The sequence below is a fragment of the Pelobates fuscus genome, chromosome 11 (genome assembly GCF_036172605.1).
Source record: "Pelobates fuscus isolate aPelFus1 chromosome 11, aPelFus1.pri, whole genome shotgun sequence".
Lineage (NCBI taxonomy): Eukaryota > Metazoa > Chordata > Amphibia > Anura > Pelobatidae > Pelobates > Pelobates fuscus.
The window spans coordinates 60,416,981-60,443,105 of NC_086327.1; the positions used below are offsets into that span (position 1 = coordinate 60,416,981).

A 26,125-nucleotide genomic window follows, 5' to 3' on the forward strand; every position below is an offset into this window, starting at 1 on the left:
CCGAATTACCACGGGCCGAGTTTGCTAGGAACAATGCCACCCATGACTCTTCTGGTCACAGCCCATTCTTTGTTAATAACGGTCGTCATCCTACTGTCCTGCCGGCTGTTTTCTCCGAGACAACTATCCCTGCTTTGGATGATCGCCTTTCTTCTATCCGTGATACTTGGACCAAAGTTCATTCCGCTCTCAAAACTCAAAAACGGCGGGGTGCCAACCCCGTTTACCAAGTGGGTGACAGGGTATGGTAATCATCGTGCAACATCAAACTGAAAGTTCCTAGTATGAAGTTTGCACACAGATTCCTGGGCCCCTTTTGTGTCATATTCTTTGGCCCTACCGGCCTCATTACGTATTCCAAATACCTTTCATGTGTCGCTACTCAAACCTCTTGTTTGCAATAAATATACTGTCTAAAGTGCCCCTTTTGCTCCCCTAGTTGTTTCTGGACAGGAAGAGTATGAGGTCTCTTCCATAATTGATTCCACTTTACAGTACTTGGTGGATTGGAAAGGATATGGACCAGCCGATCGTTCTTGGGTTCCAGGATCTGATATACATGCTGGCCGCAAGATTCGCTATTTTCACACCAAGTTTCCTCTCAAGCCTGGTCCTGCCTGCCCGGCGGGCTTTCTTCAGGTGGGGGGTCATGTCACGTATTCATCCACATATAAAAATGTGATTAATGACATTTACTGTTCTGACAGGAAAAGTTGTGCCGAGCAGCAATCAAATCCACAGAATGGTTTGTGCTGAGCAGCAATTATGCAAATGAAACCTGGTAACTGCCTTTGGGGTCAAAGACCGATTACAGCCTATCAGATCCAGAGCCTATTTAGGCCCAGTTCTCCTCCTGCTCAGTGCCCTGTCGTGGTTTCCCTAGTGGTTGTCCGAGAGTGCGTTCCTGATTCAAGTTTCTTCTGGTTTTTAACTTTGGCTTTGATTTAGACTTCCCTGTATTCTGGTATCCCTGACTTCTGGCTTTTCCTTATCGTTGTGTCTCTTTCTGTATTCCCTGACCTCGGCAAGGATCCTGACTACTCTTTGGTACGTTAAGTCCGGCCATTCTAAGGCGGGGTAATACATTACCTATAAGTCATCTATGTGACACAATTCTACATGCTGGATCAACTAGTAATCCTGACATTACGACATGGCCATAGATCTTGTAGAATTGTGTCAGCACATAGCTGCTTGCGAGAGAAAGCTAGTGGAAAATGATCACCGTATGGATCAGTTTGCCCAGGCTTTCAGTACGCTCCTTACTCGAACAGCGCATCTGCAACCTGCGGCTTCTACAACTGTGTCACCTCCGCCTAATGTACCTCCTGCAGTACATAAAGTACCTACTACCTCCCTATCTCCTCCCTTGCAATTCCATGGCAATATTCAAGAATGCCGGGGATTCATTAACCAAATTGAGTATCATTTTGAGTTCTCACCGGGATCTTTCCCTACTGACAGAGCTAAAATTGGCTACCTGATGAACCAACTTAAATGCTTTAGCTTGGGCCAATCCGTTATGGAAGAGTAGAAGGAGCATTGAAAACACATTTAAACTTACATTTGAACCATTAGGAAGGGAGTATGACGCCTCCACTGCCCTAATGCATATTAGTCAAGGGAACCGGTCTATCTCGGAGTATGCCATAGAATTTCACACCTTGGCTTCCGAGGTAGACTGGACTAACAGCGGATTAATCTTAAAAAGGGAATATCTGAGACTATGTTGGATGAGATTGCTGCCAAAGAGCTACCCAAAAAACTCAATGAGTTTATTACGTTTATGATGCTAATTGATAGTAGTTTCTTCTGGTTTTTAACTTTGGATTTGATTTGGACTTCCCTGTACTTCTGGCTTTTCCTTATCGTTGTGTCTCTTTCTGTATCCCCTGACCTCGGCAAGGATCCTGACTACTCTTTAGTACGTTAAGTCCGGCCATTCTAAGGCGGGGTAATACATTACCTATTAGTCATCTGTGTGACACAATTCTACGTGCTGGATCAACTAGTAATCCTGACAGGCAGCCCATTTAGGTGTAGCTGTATTTATTATCTCTACCAAATATAATTTTTCATTGATTTGTTTTTTTTTTTATTCATTTTATTTCCTTTCTTTTCATATTTTTACTTTTACCTACCCCTGGTCGTTGCATTAGGTTTCCCTCGTGCCGTGACGTCGGCAGAGGAGGAGCTTAATTCAGCACATAGGGATATTTGCCCTGGAATCAAGTAAGTGAAAAAAGAGCTATTAACTATTTGTTTTCTGCTGGACACTATGGTGTTAGGAATGCATGTTTTGTATTCCTAAAACAACAGTTTTCCTTTACATTACAAGACTTTTAATACATGTTCTTATAAGGCTTGATGTGTAGCTGACAACAAGTACGCCTGTCACTTTTAGGGTGGAATTTATACGGTTAACAATAGGTGAGCTTTTTAAAAGGATGACTGGATTTTCTATACAAGTGAAATATGCTCATCTAGAGACACGTTTACATGCACTCTTAATATTCCAGAGACGGTGAGGTGAAGGATCTCTGAATCTCAAACTTTCTAACCTCAATACGTTTTTAAAGGATTAACAAAGGAAAATTTCCAATCCGTACATGTAGATACCAAATAATTCAATATTTAAGTCCCCCCATGTTTATTTTAACACAAAAAGATCTTAGTAGTGAAAGAATTGAAACTTTACTTACCACTAGAAAATGGGAAAGAAAGAATTAGGCCACTTGCTGTTCCAACCCACAAACGGTTGCAAAACACTGCCATGGAAGAAACTTTTGTCATGAAGAAGCCCAAGTTCACGAACCCTATGTAAGATACCACATCACATTAATAAACCCCATTTCTATTAGTTAGCCGTGCATACATGACTGAATAAGCAACAAAGAATATCTATAAAATGTGATCTTTTGCTGATGACTATCAAATAAGGCCTCATAGGTAACCTGTAAAGTAGAAGATACTACAATTCCTTAGAGGTCAAATAATTAGTTTTTTTCATCTACAAGCTTGCACAACTATGATTACCCTCATGCTATTATTTTAAAAGCACCATAACATATAAACATTTATCACAAGCGTAAAATGAATATTAATAACATAATATTTATATGTCTGGAGGTTCAAATGAGAATAAGTCAATTTGTTATAAGAATATAGAACTAGCTTTGGTCCCAATTATTTTTGTGCTTTCTTATTAATAAAAATATATGTATGATGGGGCATATCCTGACAAGAGCAGAAGCATGTGAGCTCTGTTTCAGCGAACCTTAGGTCAAAGCGATACTGTATCAGCACCTAGGGAAATCTTGCCTCTCCATCCCAAGAAATCTTACCTGCCCAAACCCTGATGGCACCAAGCAAGACAAGCCACCACTTGGAGGCGCATAAAAGCCGGCATATGCCTTAGAAATACGGGGGAGTCTGACTCAAAATGACCCTCTGCTCTCTATCCAGCGTCAGAGAGGCAACAGAGCCCAAGATCCTCATGGGCTTGTCAGATAAAGTGCCCATGCCAGAGAAGAAAATACAAGTAATGCTGCAGTCACTCAGATCTCTCATACAGGAAGATATAAAAACTTTCACAATGGATCTGCACTACAACCTTATGGCCCTGTGCACCTCACATTTAGAAAGTAAAATGGATGAACTCTGCACAGCCCATAATTAATTATTATTATCATTGGTATTTATATAGCACCAACTAATTCTGAAGTGCTTTTTAATATTATCAAAGAGGGGGACATTTACAATATATGAGAAAATTAGACAGTGACACAGGAACAATAGCTAGATGAGGGTCCTGCTCAAATGTCCTTACAGTCTAGAGAAGGTGGGGTACAAAAACACAACAGGGCAGCAAGGGTGACAGCCAAGGGGGAAAAGTAGCAGAACTGGAGGTGAGAGACGAGTGTGGCGCTTCATGAGAGCAAGAGACAGATATGGATAAGTATAGATAAGTTATTGTGGAAGTCCATAAGTATTTCTGAACAGATGTGTTTTGAGGGACTTCTTAAACAAATGAAGACTAGGACAGAGTCTGATGGGGTAGGCAGACTGTTCCAAAGGAAGGGAACCGCCAGCGAGAAGTCCTGCAAGCGCAAGTTAGCAGTAAGGGTGCAAGCAGCGGACAAGAGAAGGTCACCGGCAGAGCAGAGAGACAGAGAATTGGCATAGCTATGACTCAGTGAAGAAAGGTAACAGGGGCTAGAGTTGTTTAAAGCTTTATAGATAAGGGTTAGTATTTTGAACTGACACCTATAGGATACAGAAACCCAGTGCAAAGATAGACAGAGGGGCGAGGTATGGAAGGGGCAAAGGGTGAGAAAGATCAGCCTGGCAGCAGCATTCATTACAAATTGTAGAGGGGCAGTTCGACTTCCGGGGAGACCAACTAGGAGAGAATTACAGTAATCTATGCGAGAGATTACCAGAGCATGATCAAGCCTTGGCAGCATCTTACATGAGAAAGGGATGGATGCGGGCAATGTTTTTAAGGTGGTATTGACAGGTTTTAGCAACATACTAGATATAAGGTGCAAAGGTGAGGCCAGGATCAAAGATAACACCAAGACAATGAGCTTGCAAGGACAGACTGATGCAAGTACCATCAACTTGCACAGAAAGCGAAGGAGGAGAATCAGCATTAAGAGGAGAAAAAATAAGAAGCTAAGTATTAGAGAGATCGAGTTTCAGAAAGCGGGAGGACATTCGATCAGAGAATGAAGAAAGAAAAGCAGTGACACGTTGTAGGACCGTGGGGGAGAAATCAGGGGGGGAGAGATCTATCTGGGTATTGTCGGCATAAAGATGGGAGAGATAGGAGGAGCACCACGTTTGGAGGAGGAGGACATGATCAACAATTAAAAAAAAAAAGGCAGCAGAGAGATCAAGAAGAATTAGTATAGAGTAGTGGCCTTTGGATTTAGCTGTGACTAGGTAATTTGTAACTTTAATAAGAGCATTCTCCGTAGAGTGGAGAAGTAGGAAGCCAGATTGAAGAGAATTGAGGAGAAAGTTTGAATTTAGGTAGAGTCACACGAGTATAGACAGGTCTTTCTAGAAGTTTTGAGAAAAAAGGAAGCAGGGATCTGGGATGATCGTTGGAAGGGGAAAACGGGTCTAGGGATGGCTTTTTTAGGATGGGTACTACAGTAGCATGCTTAAGGGGAGCAGGGACACCACCAGATGAAAGAGAGCAGTTTAGGATGTGTGTTAAGGATGGTACAAGACAAGGGGAGAGAGATCTGATAAGATGGGAAGGTACGAGATCATCAGACAGGTGGTGACACGAGAGGAGTGGAGAAGCGCAGCTACCTTCTGTTTTGTAAAATAGGTAAAAGAGTGAAGCCCTTATAAAAAAAAAAAAAAGGCAATAATCACCTTTCAAAATAATGATCCGGGTACTATGGATAACACCTCAGGTACCTATAGATATTAATAAAACATAGTGCAGATCATACAAAACAAAAATTGTATAAACAGATATTTTATATAGAGCACTTACAAACGAGGAGCTATAAACCTAGCTCCAGTGTGGATAGTGTCAGGGTCCGTAAAGCCGACCTACCACTATAGGAGGTATATGGTCTGTCCTAGGGGAAATGTATTCAACAAAAAAATACAGTAGCACAGTACAGGATATCGCTGTAAATTCAAACGCCAAATGGGTACTTACAAACATAGAGCCCCTATGGCTCAACAGTAGTGTGTTGTGCAGTTAAGGACTGCATTCCCCCTTGGTGGCAAGTAATTCTTAATATTGGGAACCAGGAAGTATTAAAACAAAAAATAATGAGTAAAAGAAGGAACAATGTCCACCAGGGCCGGACTGGAAAATAAAAATCGGCCCAGGCATTTTTCAATCACAGCGGCCCTCTGAGAAGGGGGCAGGGCCAGAGGGTGTGTTTTGTCATGACTAATGACAAGCACGCCCCCTCTCAAAGTGGGCATGTTAGTTCAATACGCAGAGCTCCGCTGAAGAGGTCAAGCACAGGAAAAAGGCCTGGTACTGCGCAGCGCAAGCAAATTTAATAACATGCTTGCGCTGTGTTTGCTTTTAACTTGTCTCTGGTGTCTCCATAAGTGGGATACCAGAGGACAAAAGGGCCAGGAAAGCGTATGGTGTTTGGAGCCTGCTTGTGGGATTGCGTGTTTGTAGAGTGAGCTGGTTGTGGTGTGGTATTGTGTAAATAGGTCGATTTCATTTGTGTTTGTGGTGTAATATGTGCGGCTAGGGGCTATGGAGAGTGTGTGTGCATAGGGTGTATAGGGGATGTAGTGAGTGTGTGCATACGGGCTATAGTGTGTGTGTGTGGGTGTATAGGTGATAAAAGTGTGTGTAGGGGTTGTAGAGCATGTGTGTTTAGAGAATGTTGTATGTTTTTGCTTACAAGGAATGTAGTGTGTGCATGGGAAACCAAAGTTTGTATGTCAGGAATGTAGTATGTGTAGGTGGTACAGTGTGTGTGTGTGTAGGAGATCTAGTGTGTAAAGGACCCAGAGTGTGTGTGTGTGTGTGTGTGTAGAGGATTCAGAGTGTATATTTTATGTTTGGACGTATTGTATGTGTAAGGGGCACGTATTATGTGTTGGGTGTATGTGTGAAGGGTGCAGCGTGTGTGTGTGTGTGTAAGAGGGGTGCTGGGTTTGTGAGGGTGTTCTTATCTGCCGTCACATTCTATGATTCTAATTGTCTTTGTCTGTTAACGCACTGAAGGTTAATATATACATTATATATATGTGTTTGTTTGTGCTGTATATGTGAGAGTGTGCTGTGTGTTTGTCTGAGGGTGCTGTGTGTGTGTCTGAGGGTGCTGTGTGTGTGTAAGGGGGTGCTAGGAGTGTCTGAGTGTACTGTGAGTGAATGTCTATTTAAATATGTCTTTTTAATTTTATTTAAAAACAGACAAAAAAACACATTATATTACCTCCCCCTCCCCCCCCTTCTTACCATTAGCCTGGGAGGGGGGGGGAGCTGTGCTGCCATGCTGCCTTCCTTGGTGGTGCAGTGGTGAGTGAACTTAGCCTTCAGGGCTAGAGTTCATTCTTGCGAGATCTGAGCGTTGCCGTGGTAACTGTGGCAACGCTCAGAATCCCGCGAGAGGAATCCAGCAGAGCTGCTGGCTAGAGCTCCCTGGGTCCTCTTCTGCCTCCCTCACTCCCCAGCCGGCGGCCATTTGTAACTGCCTCTGGGCCGGTGAGGGGGATCTTTGATCTCCCCACCGGCCCGTGAAGGCACACAGCAGGGCCGGCACACTGATAGTGTCTGCTCTGCATGGGCCGGCAGGGGAGATCCTGTGATCTCCCCTGCTGGCCTCGGCGCCATGGCCATCGCAATCCACCGGTATAGGTATAAAGAAGGTGGAAAAAAATGGCAGGGGAGGTGATTTTATTCAGAAGCTGGAAAGAACAGAAATGGAGTGGTGGATTTCAAATTGAATACCATATGGTCTTAACTCTGATTTTGAGTTATATTATTTTTTATGAATTATGTATAATTTTTAATCTATTATTTTACTATTTTTAGTCTTTGGATACATTTTATTATTTTACTTTTACACTCCTTTTCTTCTCCCAGCATTTTTGAAGTACTTTCTCCTCTTTGTATATAATTTGTTTCAATATTAGATTCTATTCTATATTACATTGTAACATTTTACTAAGACATTTTCATTTATACATACTATGCACATGTTTTAAGACTGTATTATGTATTATATTTTCCCTTTAAAGTATAATGGATTACATTTTTATTATTGCATGTATTAGTTTCTATATAGTTGTATCTTAGACCCTTTTTTTGTTTCTTGCTTAATTTGTATGTTACCCAACATCTCGGAGGTGCATATGAAACTGCTTTCCTCGGTATAATGGATGAAAGCCTCAAATCAATCTAAGGAAAGGACGAATACATTGACCATTCACATAATGAAAATGTAAACAGAACGGATTAACTTAGGCAATACCATCACCCCAGAAGGAGGCTTGGAACTCAAACAAAAGAAATGGGAGTATACGAAAAACGGCAATTAGACAGAGCTCCAGGTGAGAGTGTCCACTGGTTGTAATTACACAGCACCATATGGAGTCTTGAAGCGCAAACATATTTATGATGTATGGACTGTTGGGCTGTGTATGTGTGTGTGAGTGTATGAGTGTATGTATTGTGATGTATGGTCAGTTTGGCTGTGAATGATGCACTTCCTTTCTTTTGGCTCTTTACTTACTGTTCCTGTTGGCAGTTGGTGGAATGTTCCAGGGGCAGAATCCCTGTGTAACAAGGCTGCAATATGAAGATCCTGTTATATATGTATTAATAAAGTGAGTAATTCATTATACAGGAATTATTGACTGATTTGTACAAAACATCACAGTGGCGACGAGGCTGTAGAACCCAAACAGACATGGCAGCCATTGGTCCTATAAAGGATTTTGAGCCTGACTCGGATTTATGGGCCTCTTGGGTTGAAAGGCTTGAACAATATTTCACAGCTAATGATATTCCTGACAATAAACAGGTCGCTGTTTTCCTAACAGTTATAGGAGCCAGAACGTATGATACGCTAAGGAGCCTCTTACACCCAGAGAAACCTGCCTGCAAGCCATTGGCAAGCTTGATTACTTTGTTAACTAGCCATTTCCAACCAAAACCACTAGATATAGCAGAGAGATTTAAATTCTATAAAAGAAGACAAGAGCCTGGTGAATCAGTTTCAGCATATGCCATTGCGTTACGGAAACTCGCCAGCACCTGCTGTTTTGGGGACCACCTGCCCACTGCTCTGCGAGACCAGTTTGCAATGGGCATTGCAAGTGATGCAGTGCTAAGGAGACTGCTTACAGAAGAAGATTAAACATTTAAAAAGGCAATGAACATGGCAAGCATTATAGAACAAGCCTCTACGGATGCTAATCTATTACACGGCAGACTGGACAACAAACAGGAGGCAGAGCTAGAAGTTTTAAAATTAGATGCTAGAGCACAGAGTGAAGCACAGGGAAAGAGACATTCAAAACAGAAACATTCACATTACAAATGTTATCGCTGCGGAGCTGCTACACATGTTGCAACTACATGCAGATTCAAGGATGCCAAGTGTCATGCTTGTGGTAAAATGGGCACCTACAAAGAGTATGTAAATCCACAGCAGATAGGGTCAGTAATCGCTTGACAGACAGAGCAAAGACTGCATATAGAGTACAAATGCAGGAGTCTTCTGAGGATTCGGATGAACAATTTCCTGTCCGAAATTTAAAAATATATAAAATAGGTTCTAATCTGGCTGCATTCACAGTTCAGGTTGTTGTAAATGGAAAGGAACGGACTATGTATTTGGACACAGGTGCAGCTGTATTAGTGATTTCTTTGACAGACTGGAAACGCCTTAAAATACATAGGCCAATAATTCAGACAACAGCGAGACTGCAAACATATTCTAAAGAGCTGTTAATTCCAGTGGGTTGTGCGACAGTCACAGTTACATTCAACAAGTGTAAGAAGGAACTACCTCTCTATATCTTAGAGAATGGAGGACCTCCACTTTTTGGTATGGAGTGGATAAAGGCTCTCGGGATGCCTCAAGTGCATAAGTATCCATGTAATGTGTTGAATGAAAATCAGTCCAGACTTGACTGGATTAGGGAATTACAGGAAAAGTATGCACCAGTGTTTGATGGCCAATTGGGAACTGTAAAGGGACAACAAGTTTCCTTAGAATTAAAGGAAGGAGAAACACCAAAAATGTTTAAAGCAAGAAGTGTGCCTTTTGCTCTAAGAGCTGGAGTGGAGGCAGAATTGAGGAGATTAGATGAGCTGAATATCATCTCCCGGGTTCACAATAGTGAGTGGGCTTCGCCCATTGTTCCTGTGAGAAAACGAAATGGGGAGATATGGATTTGTGGGGATTTCCGCATGGCTCTTAACACACAGCTTAAAATAGATAAGTATCCTCTTCCTAGGGTAGATGATCTTTTTTGCATCATTGGCAGGTAGCCAGCAATTTTATAACATGACAGGAGGCTTCGTATTTGCTTTAGTCTCTCTTTACTAGAACTCCACAGCAGCACAGAACAACAACCAATCAGAAAAAAGTTAGGCACTATAAAACCCCCTTCCCATTGCATCATTTCCTCTTTCTTTGCTGCTCCGCATCAGTACAGGTCAGAGTACCACTGCCTCCTGCTTCTAGTGGGTGGCTTTGGGATTTAGTGTGATTTATTTATGATTGTTATGAGCTATGCTTGGTTGTGAGATTTATGTGCCTTTCTGGCTCTTTTATTTTCTTTGGGGAATGTTTCCTTTACATTACTGATAGTTTTTCATGTGTTTATTTATACAGATTACTGGTAGTTTGCTATGTGTTTATTTATACAGATTACTGGTAGTTTGCCATGTGTTTATTTATACAGATTACTGGTAGTTTGCCATGTGTTTATTTATACAGATTACTGGTAGTTTGCCATGTGTTTATTTATACAGTTTACTGGTAGTTTGCCATGTGTTTATTTATACAGTTTACTGGTAGTTTGCCATGTGTTTATTTATACAGATTACTGGTAGTTTGCCATGTGTTTATTTATACAGATTAATGATAGTTTGCCATGTGTTTATTTATACAGATTAATGATAGTTTGCCATGTGTTTATTTATACAGATTACTGGTAGTTTGCCATGTGTTTATTTATACAGATTACTGGTAGTTTGCCATGTGTTTATTTATACAGATTACTGGTAGTTTGCCATGTGTTTATTTATACAGATTACTGGTAGTTTGCCATGTGTTTAGTTATACAGATTACTGGTAGTTTGCCATGTGTTTATTTATACAGATTACTGGTAGTTTGCCATGTGTTTATTTATACAGATTACTGGTAGTTTGCCATGTGTTTAGTTATACAGATTACTGGTAGTTTGCCATGTGTTTAGTTATACAGATTACTGGTAGTTTGCCATGTGTTTAGTTATACAGATTACTGGTAGTTTGCCATGTGTTTAGTTATACAGATTACTGGTAGTTTGCCATGTGTTTAGTTATACAGATTACTGGTAGTTTGCCATGTGTTTAGTTATACAGATTACTGGTAGTTTGCCATGTGTTTATTTATACAGATTACTGGTAGTTTGCCATGTGTTTAGTTATACAGATTACTGGTAGTTTGCCATGTGTTTAGTTATACAGATTACTGGTAGTTTGCCATGTGTTTAGTTATACAGATTACTGGTAGTTTGCCATGTGTTTATTTATACAGATTACTGGTAGTTTGCCATGTGTTTATTTATACAGATTACTGGTAGTTTGCCATGTGTTTATTTATACAGATTACTGGTAGTTTGCCATGTGTTTATTTATACAGATTACTGGTAGTTTGCCATGTGTTTATTTATACAGATTACTGGTAGTTTGCCATGTGTTTATTTATACAGATTACTGGTAGTTTGCCATGTGTTTATTTATACAGATTACTGGTAGTTTGCCATGTGTTTATTTATACAGATTACTGGTAGTTTGCCATGTGTTTATTTATAGTTTTCTGTTAGCTTTCCATGTGTAAATGTCACAGATTTCTGTGAGTTTCAGGTAGATATATCACAGATTACTGTGGGTTTCCATATGTATATTTATATCACAAACTACTGTGGGTTCTATGGCTATGTATATATTACTGATTACTGTGAGTTCTCAGATTCCTGTGAGTTCTAGGCCAGTGTGTATATATATATATATATATATATATATCACAGATTACTGTGGGTTCTATGACTATGTATATATCACAGATTTCTGTGAGTTCTATGTCAGTGTATATAGCACGGCTTGCTGTGAGTCTTAGTGCTATAGATATCACGGATTGCTGTGAGTTTCACTGACGGTAGATGTCAGTCCTGTCTATGCCGATACTATTCTATCTTATCAGGCTTCTTGGGAAGATTCATTGAGTTGAAGAGACCTCCTGAAGAGACCATGAGTACTATACCCTTCAGGCGGTACGATGATGATGACCTACAATAAAGATAAGATATATCATACAGATCTGTATGTACATGTGCATTACAATTTGCACTTTAAAGAAGGTATTGCTCAGCAGAGCTTGATTTTATGGACACTATATCACTGGAACATTTCCAGCTTAAACCCAATATAACGGGTTTTACCTCTATGTTGCCTGCTGGGCACTTAGGGACCGCCAGTCCCGGTTACGGTTTATTCACACAGTAGTACGCTGTCTAAGATTAGTGTCTAAGGGTCCTAGGTCACAGGATACCCGGATGATTTACAGACATTTAGGGGACTCTGCCAAACTCAGAGGTCCCCAATACTCATTTAATATGAAACCCAGGATTGGCCTGCTATGTCTGTGCCCCATTGATTGGCCTGCTATGTCTGTGCCCATTGAAACGGCCTGCTATGTCTGTGCCCATTGAAACGGCCTGCTATGTCTGTGCCCATTGAAACGGCCTGCTATGTCTGTGCCCATTGAAACGGCCTGCTATGTCTGTGCCCATTGAAACGGCCTGCTATGTCTGTGCCCATTGAAACGGCCTGCTATGTCTGTGCCCATTGAAACGGCCTGCTATGTCTGTGCCCATTGAAACGGCCTGCTATGTCTGTGCCCCATTGAAACGGCCTGCTATGTCTGTGCCCATTGAAACGGCCTGCTATGTCTGTGCCCATTGAAACGGCCTGCTATGTCTGTGCCCATTGAAACGGCCTGCTATGTCTGTGCCCATTGAAACGGCCTGCTATGTCTGTGCCCATTGAAACGGCCTGCTATGTCTGTGCCCATTGAAACGGCCTGCTATGTCTGTGCCCCATTTATTGGCTTACTATGGCGGTGCCTATTTGAAGGGCCTGCTATGTACGTGCCTATTTGCTTGGCCAACTATTCTGTGTCCATTCATTTGGCCTGCTGGACCTGTGCCCTTCTGACGGGCCTGCTCTATTGGAGCCGAACCCCTTTTGGCCGCAAGCCTGGGGGAATATCACTGAGGAAAAAACAGTGCCCACCAGTGACATGGAAATAGGCAGGTGTCCAGACAAGTACCATTGCCATACTATCCAAGAGGACACCAATGTACGGCCATCTGAATATGGTGGGAAGGGTGAAGGCCCTAAACCTCATGCCTGAAGGGCAGGGTTTCGTATGAAGACTCCGGACACACATCTCCAAGGAGAACTTTGCACAGGCAAGGACCGGCGCGCAGACACCTACAGGAGAACGCGGCGGTTTCCTTGTCTTTAACAACTAACTCCGTATATGCCTCCCGGTATCCATATAGGTATCGGTAGTTATTTCATGCGTAAAATTAGCTCCTGACCGTGTTCAGTGGGGCTTACTTGTCTTACCTTCCGGCCTGCTTTTTGCCTTCTAGCTGAGACAGAATTTGCGTTTTTATGTTATTGTTGTTTTTTTTTTTTTGTTTGTTTGTTTTTTTCGTGACTTCCTTTTCCTTTCGCTCGGGTCGTCGAGAGGCCTGACTTGACCTCCTCCGACATCCCGGGCACTCGTGGATTGCGGAGAACGTCTCCAGCTTTCCTCAGACTACCAACGGTCAGCCTGGACCCCGCGCGCGTGCCCTCAGCCTTATGCTGATACTAGTATTTGGTGTGCCCTGCAGTTGGTCACCCTGAGTCTCTAGGGACTCTAGTTGGGATCACAGGAGGGTGCGACCCTCCATCACTTCGATCCGAGAATATTTTTTCTTTGGGAACAGAGAGCGATCCCCTCTCAGATACGGAGCCGGACACTGATTTGTTATTAGAGGGCGCAACCCTCCCTCAACCTCAGCCAGAGACTGAGCTGGACGCTATCACAATATTCGATCACATTATAGAGAGTGCGGCTCTCTCATACACTCGAGGCTCTACAATGCCGACCATTTGTTCATCACACAGGCTTGTACCTGTGCAAGACATCGATGACTACATGGAGGGGCGTCCCTCCTGCATTCAATTAGATCTGACGTCCGTGCTACTGATTTTGTTATAGAGGACTGCCTGGTCATGCAAGATATACATATTTAGACTGGATCCCTCTATTCTATCTCCTGTAATGGATCTACTGGATCCGTCCCACTCTAACCCACGCAAGACATTCTCGCAGAGGTATAACGGGGGGAGTCTCCCACTTATTTACACACACTCCTGGAGAGGGTACGGCTAACGGATGGACCTCAGGTATTACGTGAGTGCAGGTTTTGGTGTATTCTGCACCATATAAAACAGAGGATTGCTTTCTGTTTTTGGATATCCAGACCATTGCGGACAACTGCGCAGACAGTTTCTCCCATATTTAGGTGGCAGGAGATACAGAGACTGTAACGGCTACCCAGTGAGAGAGAGGATATCAGCCGTTGGAGACGTCCTTTTTGGAGCAGGCTGCTGTGGAGAAGTAGAGCTGTTGTAATCCCATCCACGATATCCAGAGAGAGAGGCAGGTTCAGCTGTAAACAGGAGCAGAATAATATTCCCAAATAATCCCCTTCCAAGAACGAGACGAGGCTACGTTTTGAAGGGTCAAGATGAACTGAGGACTGGAACACCCAGCCTGCTTTTTATTAGAAATAGATACATACAGAACACTCCCAGGGGGAGGATGAAAACAACCAATAATACAGATGGTAACACCCACACGTCTCCTCCCCTCAGATAACTACATAACCCAATTAAAATGTCCACATTTTTCCACCAGTTCTGGATGTACCCCAAAAACAGGGGGTACAGCTTTAAATCCGGTAGCGCTGGATAGCTCTCCTTTAGGGGAGCAATATATCCAAAAATCAACCCATTCGGATGTATAGTTCGGGAGATACAACGTTCCAAAGTTTTGACCGACCGCACAGACCAACTAGCCGAAATTAGTTCCATGAGTTTTGGCCTTGCGGTCGGTCTCCGTTCGCACGGTAAAAAGGTATGATACTCTTGCCATCCATGCGAATCGCGGGGTTCGCTGGAATCCCCATAGATGATTGCATATAACTACCGAACGATGGGACGTTCGGTAGTTTCCGTACGAACTTATGGAGGTCTGGAGGACTCAGCGGTGTTCGCCTGTTTGCGTATCCGTTTTCAGTTCCATGCGGTTACAGGCAAACACCGCTGTTCGCACACAAGATGGCCGCGAACACGTGCAAAGTCCCGAAATGGCGGCCACCTCTGTATTACACGCGAAATTCGCACGGAACCAGACGAACAGAGGAATGAAACGAATGGATGTGTAAGTTGTAATTCCCTTGTTTGTTTCACATCCACCAGAGGTTGGTAGGGATCTGTTACACTGCTCCCCTTTTGTGGAACACTCCGGCAGACCCGGATTGATCCTTTTCGGGTCAACTTGGGGCTGTCCGGTCCTTTGTTAGGGCAATAGTTCTGTTTGTCTGGACAGACCGTCCGCGTTCCCATTAAACTTGCCAGGACGGTATTGGATGGAGAAATTGTATGGCTGTAGTGCGAGACTCCACCTCAGTAAGCGTCCATTATCTCCAGCTACTCTGTTCAGCCATACAAGGGGGTTATGATCAGTAATTAAGGTGAATTCTTGACCATACAGATATGGGGTTAATTTCTTTAGGGCCCAGACCAGGGCTAAGCACTCTTTTTCCACTGCCGCGTAACTCACTTCTCTAGGTAACAGTTTTCTGCTGAGATACGCGACAGGGTGTTCGCCCCCGTCTTCGCCGACCTGGCTTAGCACTGCCCCCAGTCCGTACATGGACGCATCTGTGTGGACGACAAATCTTTTGTTAGGGACGGGGGCAGACAAAACAGGTGCATTGATCAAGGCTTGTTTCAAGGTTTGGAATGCTGTTTCACAGGCGGGAGACCACAGGACTACCCTAGGTAAATTCTTCTTTGTTAAATCTGTCAGGGGTTTGGCGATGGCGCTGTAGTCAGGGACAAATCTCCTGTAGTACCCTGCTGTCCCTAAAAATGCTAACACTTGTGTCTTAGTGTGGGGTGTGGGCCAATTGGCTACGGCCTCTACTTTAGCGGGTTCTGGTCGTTGTTTCCCACACCCCACTCTGTGTCCCAAATACTGGACTTCAGCCATGCCAAAGTTACACTTCTCCGGCTTCAGAGTTAGGCCGGCGGCCCTAATCTGATCCAACACAGTCTCTATGTGTTGTAGGTGTTCCCCCCAAGTCTCGCTATAGATCGCAATGTCATCCAGGTATGCGCAAGCGAAGTCCTGGAAGCCATCAAGGAGGCGGTCCACTAAGCGCTGAAAAGTAGCTGGGGCGTTTTTCATCCCGAAGGGCATGACCTTAAACTGGTACAGGCCAAACGGGGTGACAAACGCCGACTTAGGGATAGCGTCCTTGGCCAGGGGAATCTGCCAGTACCCCTTGCACAAGTCAATGTTGGTCAGATAGCGTCCCCTGGCAATGCGATCCAATAGCTCGTCTACTCGGGGCATGGGGTATGCGTCTGTCACGGTTCGGTCGTTGAGGCGTCGGTAATCGACACAGAACCGGGTCGTCCCGTCCTTTTTGGGGACTAGGACGACGGGAGATGCCCAGGGACTGTCGGATGGCTCTATAACCCCTAGTTTTAGCATCTCCTGAATCTCCTTCCTCATCTCTTCTTTTACAGCCTCGGGGATTCTATAGGGAGTTTGTCGGAGCGGGGCTTGTCCTGGGGTTTCTACGTAATGGGTCGCTACAGGTGTGTAACCTGGCTCCTGGGAAAAGGTTAATCTCTTTTCAATTAGTAGCTGCTGGAGTTGTTCTCGTTCTGTGGGAGTTAATCGCTCCAATAGCTGTACTGTATTAAGCAAAGTTTTGGGCTCGGGGTTGGTTAACAGATCAGGGATGGGGAGACTGTCAGGGTCCTCAGTGGCGGGGATGCATATGGCGGCTATGTCTTCGGGCCGTTCTTGGTATTCCTTTAATAGGTTTATATGAAAGGACTTCTGTATCTTTTCGTCCTTGCTACTGGCAATGATATAGGTGGTGTCACAGACCTGTGCTACTACTTTGTAGGGGCCTTGCCAGGAGGTCTGTAATTTATTTCCTCGAACGGGTTTAAGTACTAGAACTTTCTGTCCTACCTGGAATGTTCTCAGCCTAGCGTTCCGATCGTACCAATGTTTCTGCCGACCCTGGGCCGCATGGAGATGATCCCGTGCCATCCGGGCTAACTGTTCCATACGGTCCCGCATTTCTAGCACATATGGTACGATGGGGACACCTTCGTGTTCCGTCTCTCCCTCCCAGTGCTCTCGGATGAGGTCGAGGGGGCCTCGCACCCTCCGTCCATAGAGCAGTTCAAAGGGAGAGAACCCGGTGGACTCCTGCGGTACCTCTCGGTAAGCAAACAGGAGGTGTGGCAGAAATCGCTCCCAGTCTCTGTATTCCGCCGTAAAGGTCCGTAGCAATTGCTTTAGGGTACCATTAAAGCGTTCACAGAGACCGTTAGTCTGGGGGTGGTACGGTGAACTAAGCAGGGGCTTAATACCACAGACCTTCCACAACTGCTGGGTTAAGTCTGCGGTAAACTGGGTCCCTCTGTCCGACAAGATTTCCTGGGGAAATCCTACTCTGGTGAATATCCCGACTAGAGCACTGGCGACAGTGTCAGCCTGGATATTCGTCAGAGCGACGGCTTCTGGGTAGCGGGTGGCATAGTCCACTACGGTAAGAATGTATTTCTTACCAGAGGGACTGGGGTTAGGTAGGGGTCCTACTAGATCGACTGCCACCCTGCTAAATGGTTCCTCGATCACAGGCATAGGGGACAGTCGAGCTTTCGGATGATCCCCTCTCTTCCCCACCCTCTGGCATACATCACAAGTGCTGCAGTAACGGCGCACGTCCTTCGAGATTCCTGGCCAAAAGAAGGTCTGAGTGATTCTGTAGGTTGTGCGGTTACCCCCTAGATGTCCTGCTAACGGAATGTCGTGGCCCATTCGGAGAAGCTCCAATCGGTACTTTCTAGGTACCACTAATTGGCGCTTCTGCGAAGGAGCACAGCCTCTCTTCCTGCCTTCGGTTAATCTGTATAATCGGTCCCCCTCCCATATAAAACGTTCCCGCTCATCCCCTCTATTGTCAGCTAGTTCTCGGTACTTTCGGAGGGTGGGGTCCTGTCTAGTTTCCCTCCCAAACTCCTCTGGGGTGTCCCAGGCTAGCGGTCTCTCTGTAGTGTTATTGCTAGGTGTCTGTCGGTGGCTTACCTGGGTCTCCCGACCTGTTGGCAGATCGTCCTCGATACGGGTCTGTGAGCGGGTGGTCACGGGGCAAGCCGCAGCAGTAGTGGGTAAAAAGGCCGAGGCTAGAGGGCCAATATCATTGCCCAACACGACCTCAGCAGGTAGGTTGTCCATAATGCCCACCGTGGTCTTTCCTGACCCGACTCCCCAATCCAAGTGTACCCGGGCGGTGGGTAAGCGAAAGACAGCCCCCCCTGCGACCCGAACAGCAACAGTACGATTAGACACAAGTTCTGGTTTCACCAGATGCTTTTGTATTAAAGTGATGGTAGCGCCAGTGTCCCTTAGGCCTTGTGCTATCTGTCCATTTACACGCACCTCCTGACGGTGGTGCTGGCGGTTATCTGGGGAAGCCGCTTGTATGGGGTTGGCCTCATATAATATTCCCAGGCATTCCTCAGGACTCCCTTCAATTTCCAGGCAGTGAGCAGCAGCGGGGCGTGAAGACGGGCTTTCGGTGTTAGATGTGCGCCTCCAGTTATTATTGGCTGATCCCAACGGGCAAACACGGGCAATATGTCCCAGGTTGCCGCAGCGATGACACGTCACTTTGTAGGATTCCCGGGGCTGGTTGTTAGACCCCTGAGGACGTGGAGGTCCTGGGGGTACTGGGGCCCGGAATTCTGTGCGTGCAGCGTAGGTTGGGGTGCGGGCCTCTGTTCTAGGTGCTGGTCGTGTAGTACCTTGGCTCACTTTTCTCGTTTCCACATATTCGTCCGCTAGTCGTGCTGCCTCATTTAAGTTGGCTGGGCGGCGATCTCTCACCCAATCCTGTGTATCCGCCGCCAAATCTTGGAAGAAATGTTCCATCAAGAACAACTGTAGCACTTCTTCTCCGGTGTTAGCATTGCACCCTTGCATCCAATGTGATGCCACCCTTTGTAGCTTGTTTGCCCATTCCATGTGGGAGTCCGCTGCCTTCTTTTTGGACTCCCGGAAGCGACGGCGATACGCCTCTGGGGTGACTGCGTATCGGGTGAGTAGTGCGGCTTTCACCCGCTGATATTGTGTGATATCTTCGGCCGTGAGTGCCCGAAAAGCCTCATTTGCTTTTCCTGAAAGTTTTCCAGCCAGAATAGTAACCCATTGGTCTGGGGGTATCTGGTGCAGTGAGCACTGCCGCTCAAAATCTGCCAAATATCCATCAATTTCTTCCTCATTTTCTGCAAACGCTTTAAATGCAGTAAATGGTATTTTCTTCCCTGCAGCAACGGGAGGAGGAGTAGGAACTATATGTGTACTGGCTTGTTGAGCCAATACATGTTCTGTGTCTTGCCTCCTCTTAGTCTCGATCTCCTCTTTTGCGTTTTTGAACAGTCTGTCTATTAGCTCCGTGGTCTTTTCTGGATATAATGCTAATCTTCGCTGTACAATAGCAGTGAGTACATCGTTCTCGCTGACCGGTGCAATAGGTTCAGTTACCTCCATGGATCTATCCATTTCGTCCAGCTCCAGTAGGTCAGCTATCAGCTCTCTCCTTGGTCTGTTACTGGCACTCCTACCACGATTCTCCAATAGATCTTTCAGTGTGGGTCTTTTCAGCTTGGCATACTGAGACTCCATTCAGCACTTGCTCCTTGGGTAAAAGGACCATCCCACCGCTGCCAACCAATGTAACGGCTACCCAGTGAGAGAGAGGATATCAGCCGTTGGAGACGTCCTTTTTGGAGCAGGCTGCTGTGGAGAAGTAGAGCTGTTGTAATCCCATCCACGATATCCAGAGAGAGAGGCAGGTTCAGCTGTAAACAGGAGCAGAATAATATTCCCAAATAATCCCCTTCCAAGAACGAGACGAGGCTACGTTTTGAAGGGTCAAGATGAACTGAGGACTGGAACACCCAGCCTGCTTTTTATTAGAAATAGATACATACAGAACACTCCCAGGGGGAGGATGAAAACAACCAATAATACAGATGGTAACACCCACACGTCTCCTCCCCTCAGATAACTACATAACCCAATTAAAATGTCCACATTTTTCCACCAGTTCTGGATGTACCCCAAAAACAGGGGGTACAGCTTTAAATCCGCTGGATAGCTCTCCTTTAGGGGAGCAATATATCCAAAAATCAACCCATTCGGATGTATAGTTCGGGAGATACAACGTTCCAAAGTTTTGACCGACCGCACAGACCAACTAGCCGGAATTAGTTCCATGAGTTTTGGCCTTGCGGTCGGTCTCCGTTCGCACGGTAAAAAGGTATGATACTCTTGCCATCCATGCGAATCGCGGGGTTCGCTGGAATCCCCATAGATGATTGCATATAACTACCGAACGATGGGACGTTCGGTAGTTTCCGTACGAACTTATGGAGGTCTGGAGGACTCAGCGGTGTTCGCCTGTTTGCGTATCCGTTTTCAGTTCCATGCGGTTACAGGCAAACACCGCTGTTCGCACACAAGATGGCCGCGAACACGTGCAAAGTCCCGAAATGGCGGCCACCTCTGTATTACACGCGAAATTCGCACGGAACCAGACGAACAGAGGAATGAAACGAATGGATGTGTAAGTTGTAATTCCCTTGTTTGTTTCACATCCACCAGAGGTTGGTAGGGATCTGTTACAGAGACCTTCATGGAGCAAAGGGGCACTGCCTTGCTCGAGTAACAAGATTAAGGAAGGCCTATTATCCGATCTGAAGGTAAACTGTTCGCATGGATCACATGGTAAGACCGGTAACCCCGGTTGTATTGAGTTTCCCGCTCATTACGATCTTGGGATGAGATGGCAGGGCTGCCCCATCTCCTCGGAACGCATACCTGGTGATCAGGGTTCGGAGATGGGGGTCCTCCGTCTATACTCTATTTCTTCCTCACGGGAGCCGTTTTGTCTGGATTTGCGCTAACCTACTATTCAACTACCGTCATGGAGACCTACAAGGCTTTATGGGAGTACCTGGTGTGCCCCGACTCCTACTCAGACATCTTTCACTCTTAGAAGAGGACATACCTGGATGGAAATCTGCACTCCGGTTGGCACTTCCCATCACTTTGATTATTCCTGGGATTCGCTACTCCCAGAATAGTCGACCACCGTTCCTCCACACAAGTTCAGTTCGGAACCCTGAATGGACGTCCTTTTGGAGTCTTTCCTCTACCGCGTCCGAGGATTACACAGTTCACTTGGAATATTGAAATCACTTAGGATACGGCTAGTTTAACCACACTCTTGCCCGCATTATAAATTTATTCTCGGAGGAGTCATCTCACCGGGTAGGCCAGGAGGGAACGACAGATCCTACTCGGTTCTATTGCGATTTGGTGGTGGACTTAGACGCATTCCTTGAGATTGAAGACCTGCCTGCAAGGCCACATTGCCGGGTGTCCCTGGCACGATCAGTGGAGCAACCTTATACATCAAGAATTGTCTTATCGCGGCCCTAAGTCCGCAAATGACCTTCGACATTTTATAACTGCAGGGAAATGGCTAATAGGTCAGTTTGCCAGCTCATGGACCGGCTGGTAGGTAACAGGTCGCGACCCCACGTACATTGGATCTATCAGCGGAGGATGTTTTTTCCGTTTTTGGGATACTTCATCAACTGGCATCTCCATCGGTTGCTGTATTGTCATCTATCGCAGTTGGAAAGTCCATTTGGGATTGCTTGGGTAGCTCAGAGAATGGGTACCAGCGAAACAAACAGCGTGGAATTTGTTGACTGAGCGTTAAAACAGCAAATACGAAGCCTCCTGTCATGTTATAAAATTGTAGATTATGCTAGCTTTAGTGTACCTATAATCTTAATTTTATTAATGACAGGAGGCGAGTATTTCCCACCCGTTCTTATCCCTCCCTTTAATTTTATAGTTTGGATTAATCAGGTATGTATACAAATCTGCTTGTTGTTTCTGCTACCTGTCACCTGTCCTTATGTCTTTTTCATAAGTAGGGTTGGGATATCTACATATTAAGGTAATTTTGTTTGCTACATTGGGTATCTACAAGTTTATTCAAAAGACATTTCATTGGATAATCAACCTGTTCGATTCTGTTTTTCTCTCGTTTCAGTTTCCAGTCCTTCAGCGCGATCTGGTGTGGCGCTTCTTCGTGGATGGTGGACATTGACTTATTTATTTTCAGTCCATCAACGCTATCTGGTTGACAGTTCTTCTCAGACGTTGGACATTGCTGTATTCTTCATATCTGGACTTCGTTGCTTCCCATTATTTTTTCTGCCTTTGTTCTGTTTTATCGCAGCTTGAAAGAGGAAATGATGCAATGGGAAGGGGGTTTTATAGTACCTAACTTTTTTCTGATTGGTTGTTTTTCTGTGCTGCTGTGGAGTTCTAGTAAACAGAGACTAAAGCAAATACTCACCTCCTGTCATTAATAAAATTATAGATACACTAAAGCTAGCATAATCTACAATTCACCAAAATTGACTTGAAAAATGCACATCTACAGTTATCTGTACATCCAGATTCTCAACCACTACTTACGATTAATACCCATCGGGGGCTAGTCTGGCAGCAAACAATGGACACGCTGTTAGCTGGAATTCCTAGGACACAGTGCCTGTTAGATGACATGCTGGTGACGGGTAAATCAGAGGAGGAACGTAAACAGAATGCAGAGGCAGTTTTGCAAAGACTGATGGAATATAGATTGAAGGTAAATTTGGATAAATGTCAATTCATGCAGGATCGTCTTGAATTTTGTGCTCATGTAATTGACAAACATGGGCAGCATACAACAGATGAGAAGGTCAAGGCATTACAGGATGCTCCAACTCCACAAAATGTGATACAACTAAGGTCCTATCTTGGTCTGTTAAATTATTACAACCGTTTTTTGACAAATTTAGCTCATTTACCCTTCGTCTTCTAGAGAGTAAACGACAATGGCGCTGGACAGTAGAATGTGCTTCAGCTTTCCATAAGTCAAAAGAACTAGTTCGGAGTTCACGTCTTTTAATACACTACGACTTGGATTTCCATTGCTTGTGATGCATCACCTTACGGACTGGGAGCAGTCCTGTCTCATTCCATGGCTGATGGGACAGACAGGCCAGTGGCTTTTGCCTCTAGATCGCTCACAGCTGCAGAAAACACATTCTCAAATAGATAAAGAGGCTCTGGCAATAGTATGGGCAGTAAAGAAATTCCATCTTTATATATATGGTCGACCCTTCACACTGCTTACGGACCATAAACCTTTATTGACAATTTTTAACCCACAAAAATGTATTTCAATCACGACAGCAGCAAGACTTCAGAGGTATGTCTTAACTCTTATCAGTATCGGATACAATATCGTCCAAACGCTCTGCACTCTAATGTGGATGCATTCTCTAGACTTGCATTGAAAATTGATTCACAATTAACTACCACAGAAAGATCTACAATATATTTTAGTGAGGTGATAACAGCCAGAGGAATTGCACAGGAGACAGCCAAGGACTCTGAGGGAAATACTTGTTTTTGTATGCAAGGGTTGGCCACTAAAAACTCCAATACATCTGAAGTCATTCCAAACAAGGGCTCGGGAGTTATCAATTCGAGATGGCTGCTTAATCTGGGGAGAAAGGGTTGTTATTCCTTTTGTGTAACAACAGATTCTTGAAATTTTACATGCAGGTCATCCTGGCATAGTCCGCATGAAGCAGAAGGCAAGAGGTCATGTATGGTGGACAACCACTGATGTGGATATTGCCTGTTATGTTTCAGGTTGCACTGGTTGTGCACAAGCACAGCGTGACTTGCCACATGGTGCCGTACAACCTTGGACCTGGCCTCTATCACCATGGCAGAGAATTCACATAGACTTTGTTGGACCAGTGGAAAATAAAATGTATCTGATTGTGGTAGATGCACATTCTAACAAGATAGAAAAGGGCTGGTGTGCAAAAATATGTAGACACACCATACATGTGGAAAAGTATTCTAAACTGTATCAGTAATACAAATAGTGTTTTCCCATATAACACACGTGTATATACCAGCCCACCTATGTGAATATACTTATAACCTGCTGGAATATACACAGGATATCTGTAGGGTGGGAGACAAAACACAAGATACGCAATAAAGTACTTAAAATCAATTAAAACCAATGCCCTTTAAAATGTAAAAAATCAACTCAGAAATAGGGAGTGGTAAAAGTCCCACTCCTAGCTCTCTCGCCAAGGGAGGATCAGCCCCCTGGGTACGTGGGATCCATAATACATGCTCTTGTGACCCAGGTGTCAGGTAAGTAAATATTTATTGATACAAAAGTAGAAGCTAAAAGCAGCAATACAGATAGAGTCCACCATAAGCTCACCACACCAATGGGAGTTGGATGCTGTGGGACATAAAAAATCTGCCGCCCTTCTCCTTCTGGATGTGGTACATTCGCTTGGTGTCAAAGTCACTTCCGCGTTACCTGATCACGCACTCAGAATGTATATGAGTAAATATTTGGATATTTTGTTCATAGGCCATGTAAAATGTAAAATAAATAAATCTAGATCAGAGGTCCCCAACCTGTGGTACACATACCCCCAGGGGTACAATTCAATGCCCCAGAGGGAACGTGAAATAATTTTGGTAATGGCGGTCCGTGCATAGGCAGCGCTATCCAGCCCATATGTGTACCTTAATGGCCCAATGAGGGAGAAAAGATCTCCCTTACAGGCCCACAGGCACTGACAGGCAGCCTGCGGGAGAGGGAGGGAGGAGCCGTGAGGCTTAAAGTTCCTTCCGCGTGCTGGGCAATTCAGAGTGTTGCACGTTACCACGGCAATGCTCCAGGATCTCTGCCTGCAGCCAGGGGAGCTGTAGGCAGGGTAGAGCGTGTCACCTCCTCCAGACCACCAGGGCAATGTCTCCACTCCCTGAGGGAAAGGTAAGAAAAGGGAACATATAGTAATAAACATATAGTAATAAACATTTTTTTATATTAATTAATCTTAATCCCCCAATATATAGGCTCACACAGTCACACACACAATACCCATCACACAAACACCCCTCAAACCCACAGCACCCATCACAAACAGTCACAGCACCCTTCACACACACAAAGAGCACCCCTCACAAACAGCATTCCTCGCACACACAAACACAGCACCCCTCACACAGAGCACCCCTCACAAACACAGCAACCCCCACACAGAGCACCCGTCACAAACACTACACCCCCACACAGAGCACCTCCCACACACACAGCAACCCCCACACAGAGCACCCCTCACACATTAATAAAGTGAGTACTTCGTTATACAGGAATTATTGGCTGATTTGTACAAAACATACAATACTTAAGTGTGTCAGGGTATGTATCTGAAGTGGAAATCAATAAATTAATTATTTTGTGTATCTGCCCCTGGCCAAATTAAAGAAACAGTGCGTGCACGCTCACTGAAGTAATTCACACCAGACACAAGTTTCAGGTTAATGAAGAACTTGAGGAATGTTTATTCAGAGGGGCAGTCGACCCCTTATAAAGCACAATTACATCATAAGCATTGTCAGAGATAACATAGAATTATAAATCAGTAATTGGTTAAGTGTTAAGTGGTTCATTCAAAGCACGTCCTACTGGGTGTGCCATCTTATGTCATTACTGTCGTCATGAAGTTCTCCCCCGGATTCCAGCGCCATCTTGAAAATGAGAGTGTTTAGTCGATGGGTGGGGTACTCCTGAGTGACATCTAGTGGTCATTTTAGTAATTTATTGAATAATTCTGATTATAACTAAATGGAGTAAATAGGCATTTTACTTAACTAAAATTAGGGTAATATTTCATGTCCACAACAGTATCCTTAAGTGCGTCAGGGTATGTATCCTTCGGTGCGTCAGGGTATGTATCCTTCGGTGCGTCAGGGTATGTATCAATGTGTGTGCATCTGCATGTGCATCAGTGGATGTATCTCTGTGCATCTGCATGTGTTTCTGTGTATCTGCATGTGTGTCAGAGAGTGC

The 26,125-nt window shown here is 44.6% G+C and overlaps 1 protein-coding gene across 1 annotated transcript in view; it reads right to left on the minus strand.

Moving 5' to 3' along the window:
- Window positions 1–26,125, minus strand: part of LOC134576882 (C-Jun-amino-terminal kinase-interacting protein 4-like) — a 242,867-nt gene that overhangs the window by 57,802 nt on the left and 158,940 nt on the right. Inside the window, exon 10 of the mRNA XM_063435563.1 lies at window positions 2,703–2,816. Within this exon, the coding sequence (XP_063291633.1) occupies window positions 2,703–2,816 (114 nt within the window). The remainder of the gene's footprint in view (window positions 1–2,702; window positions 2,817–26,125) is intronic.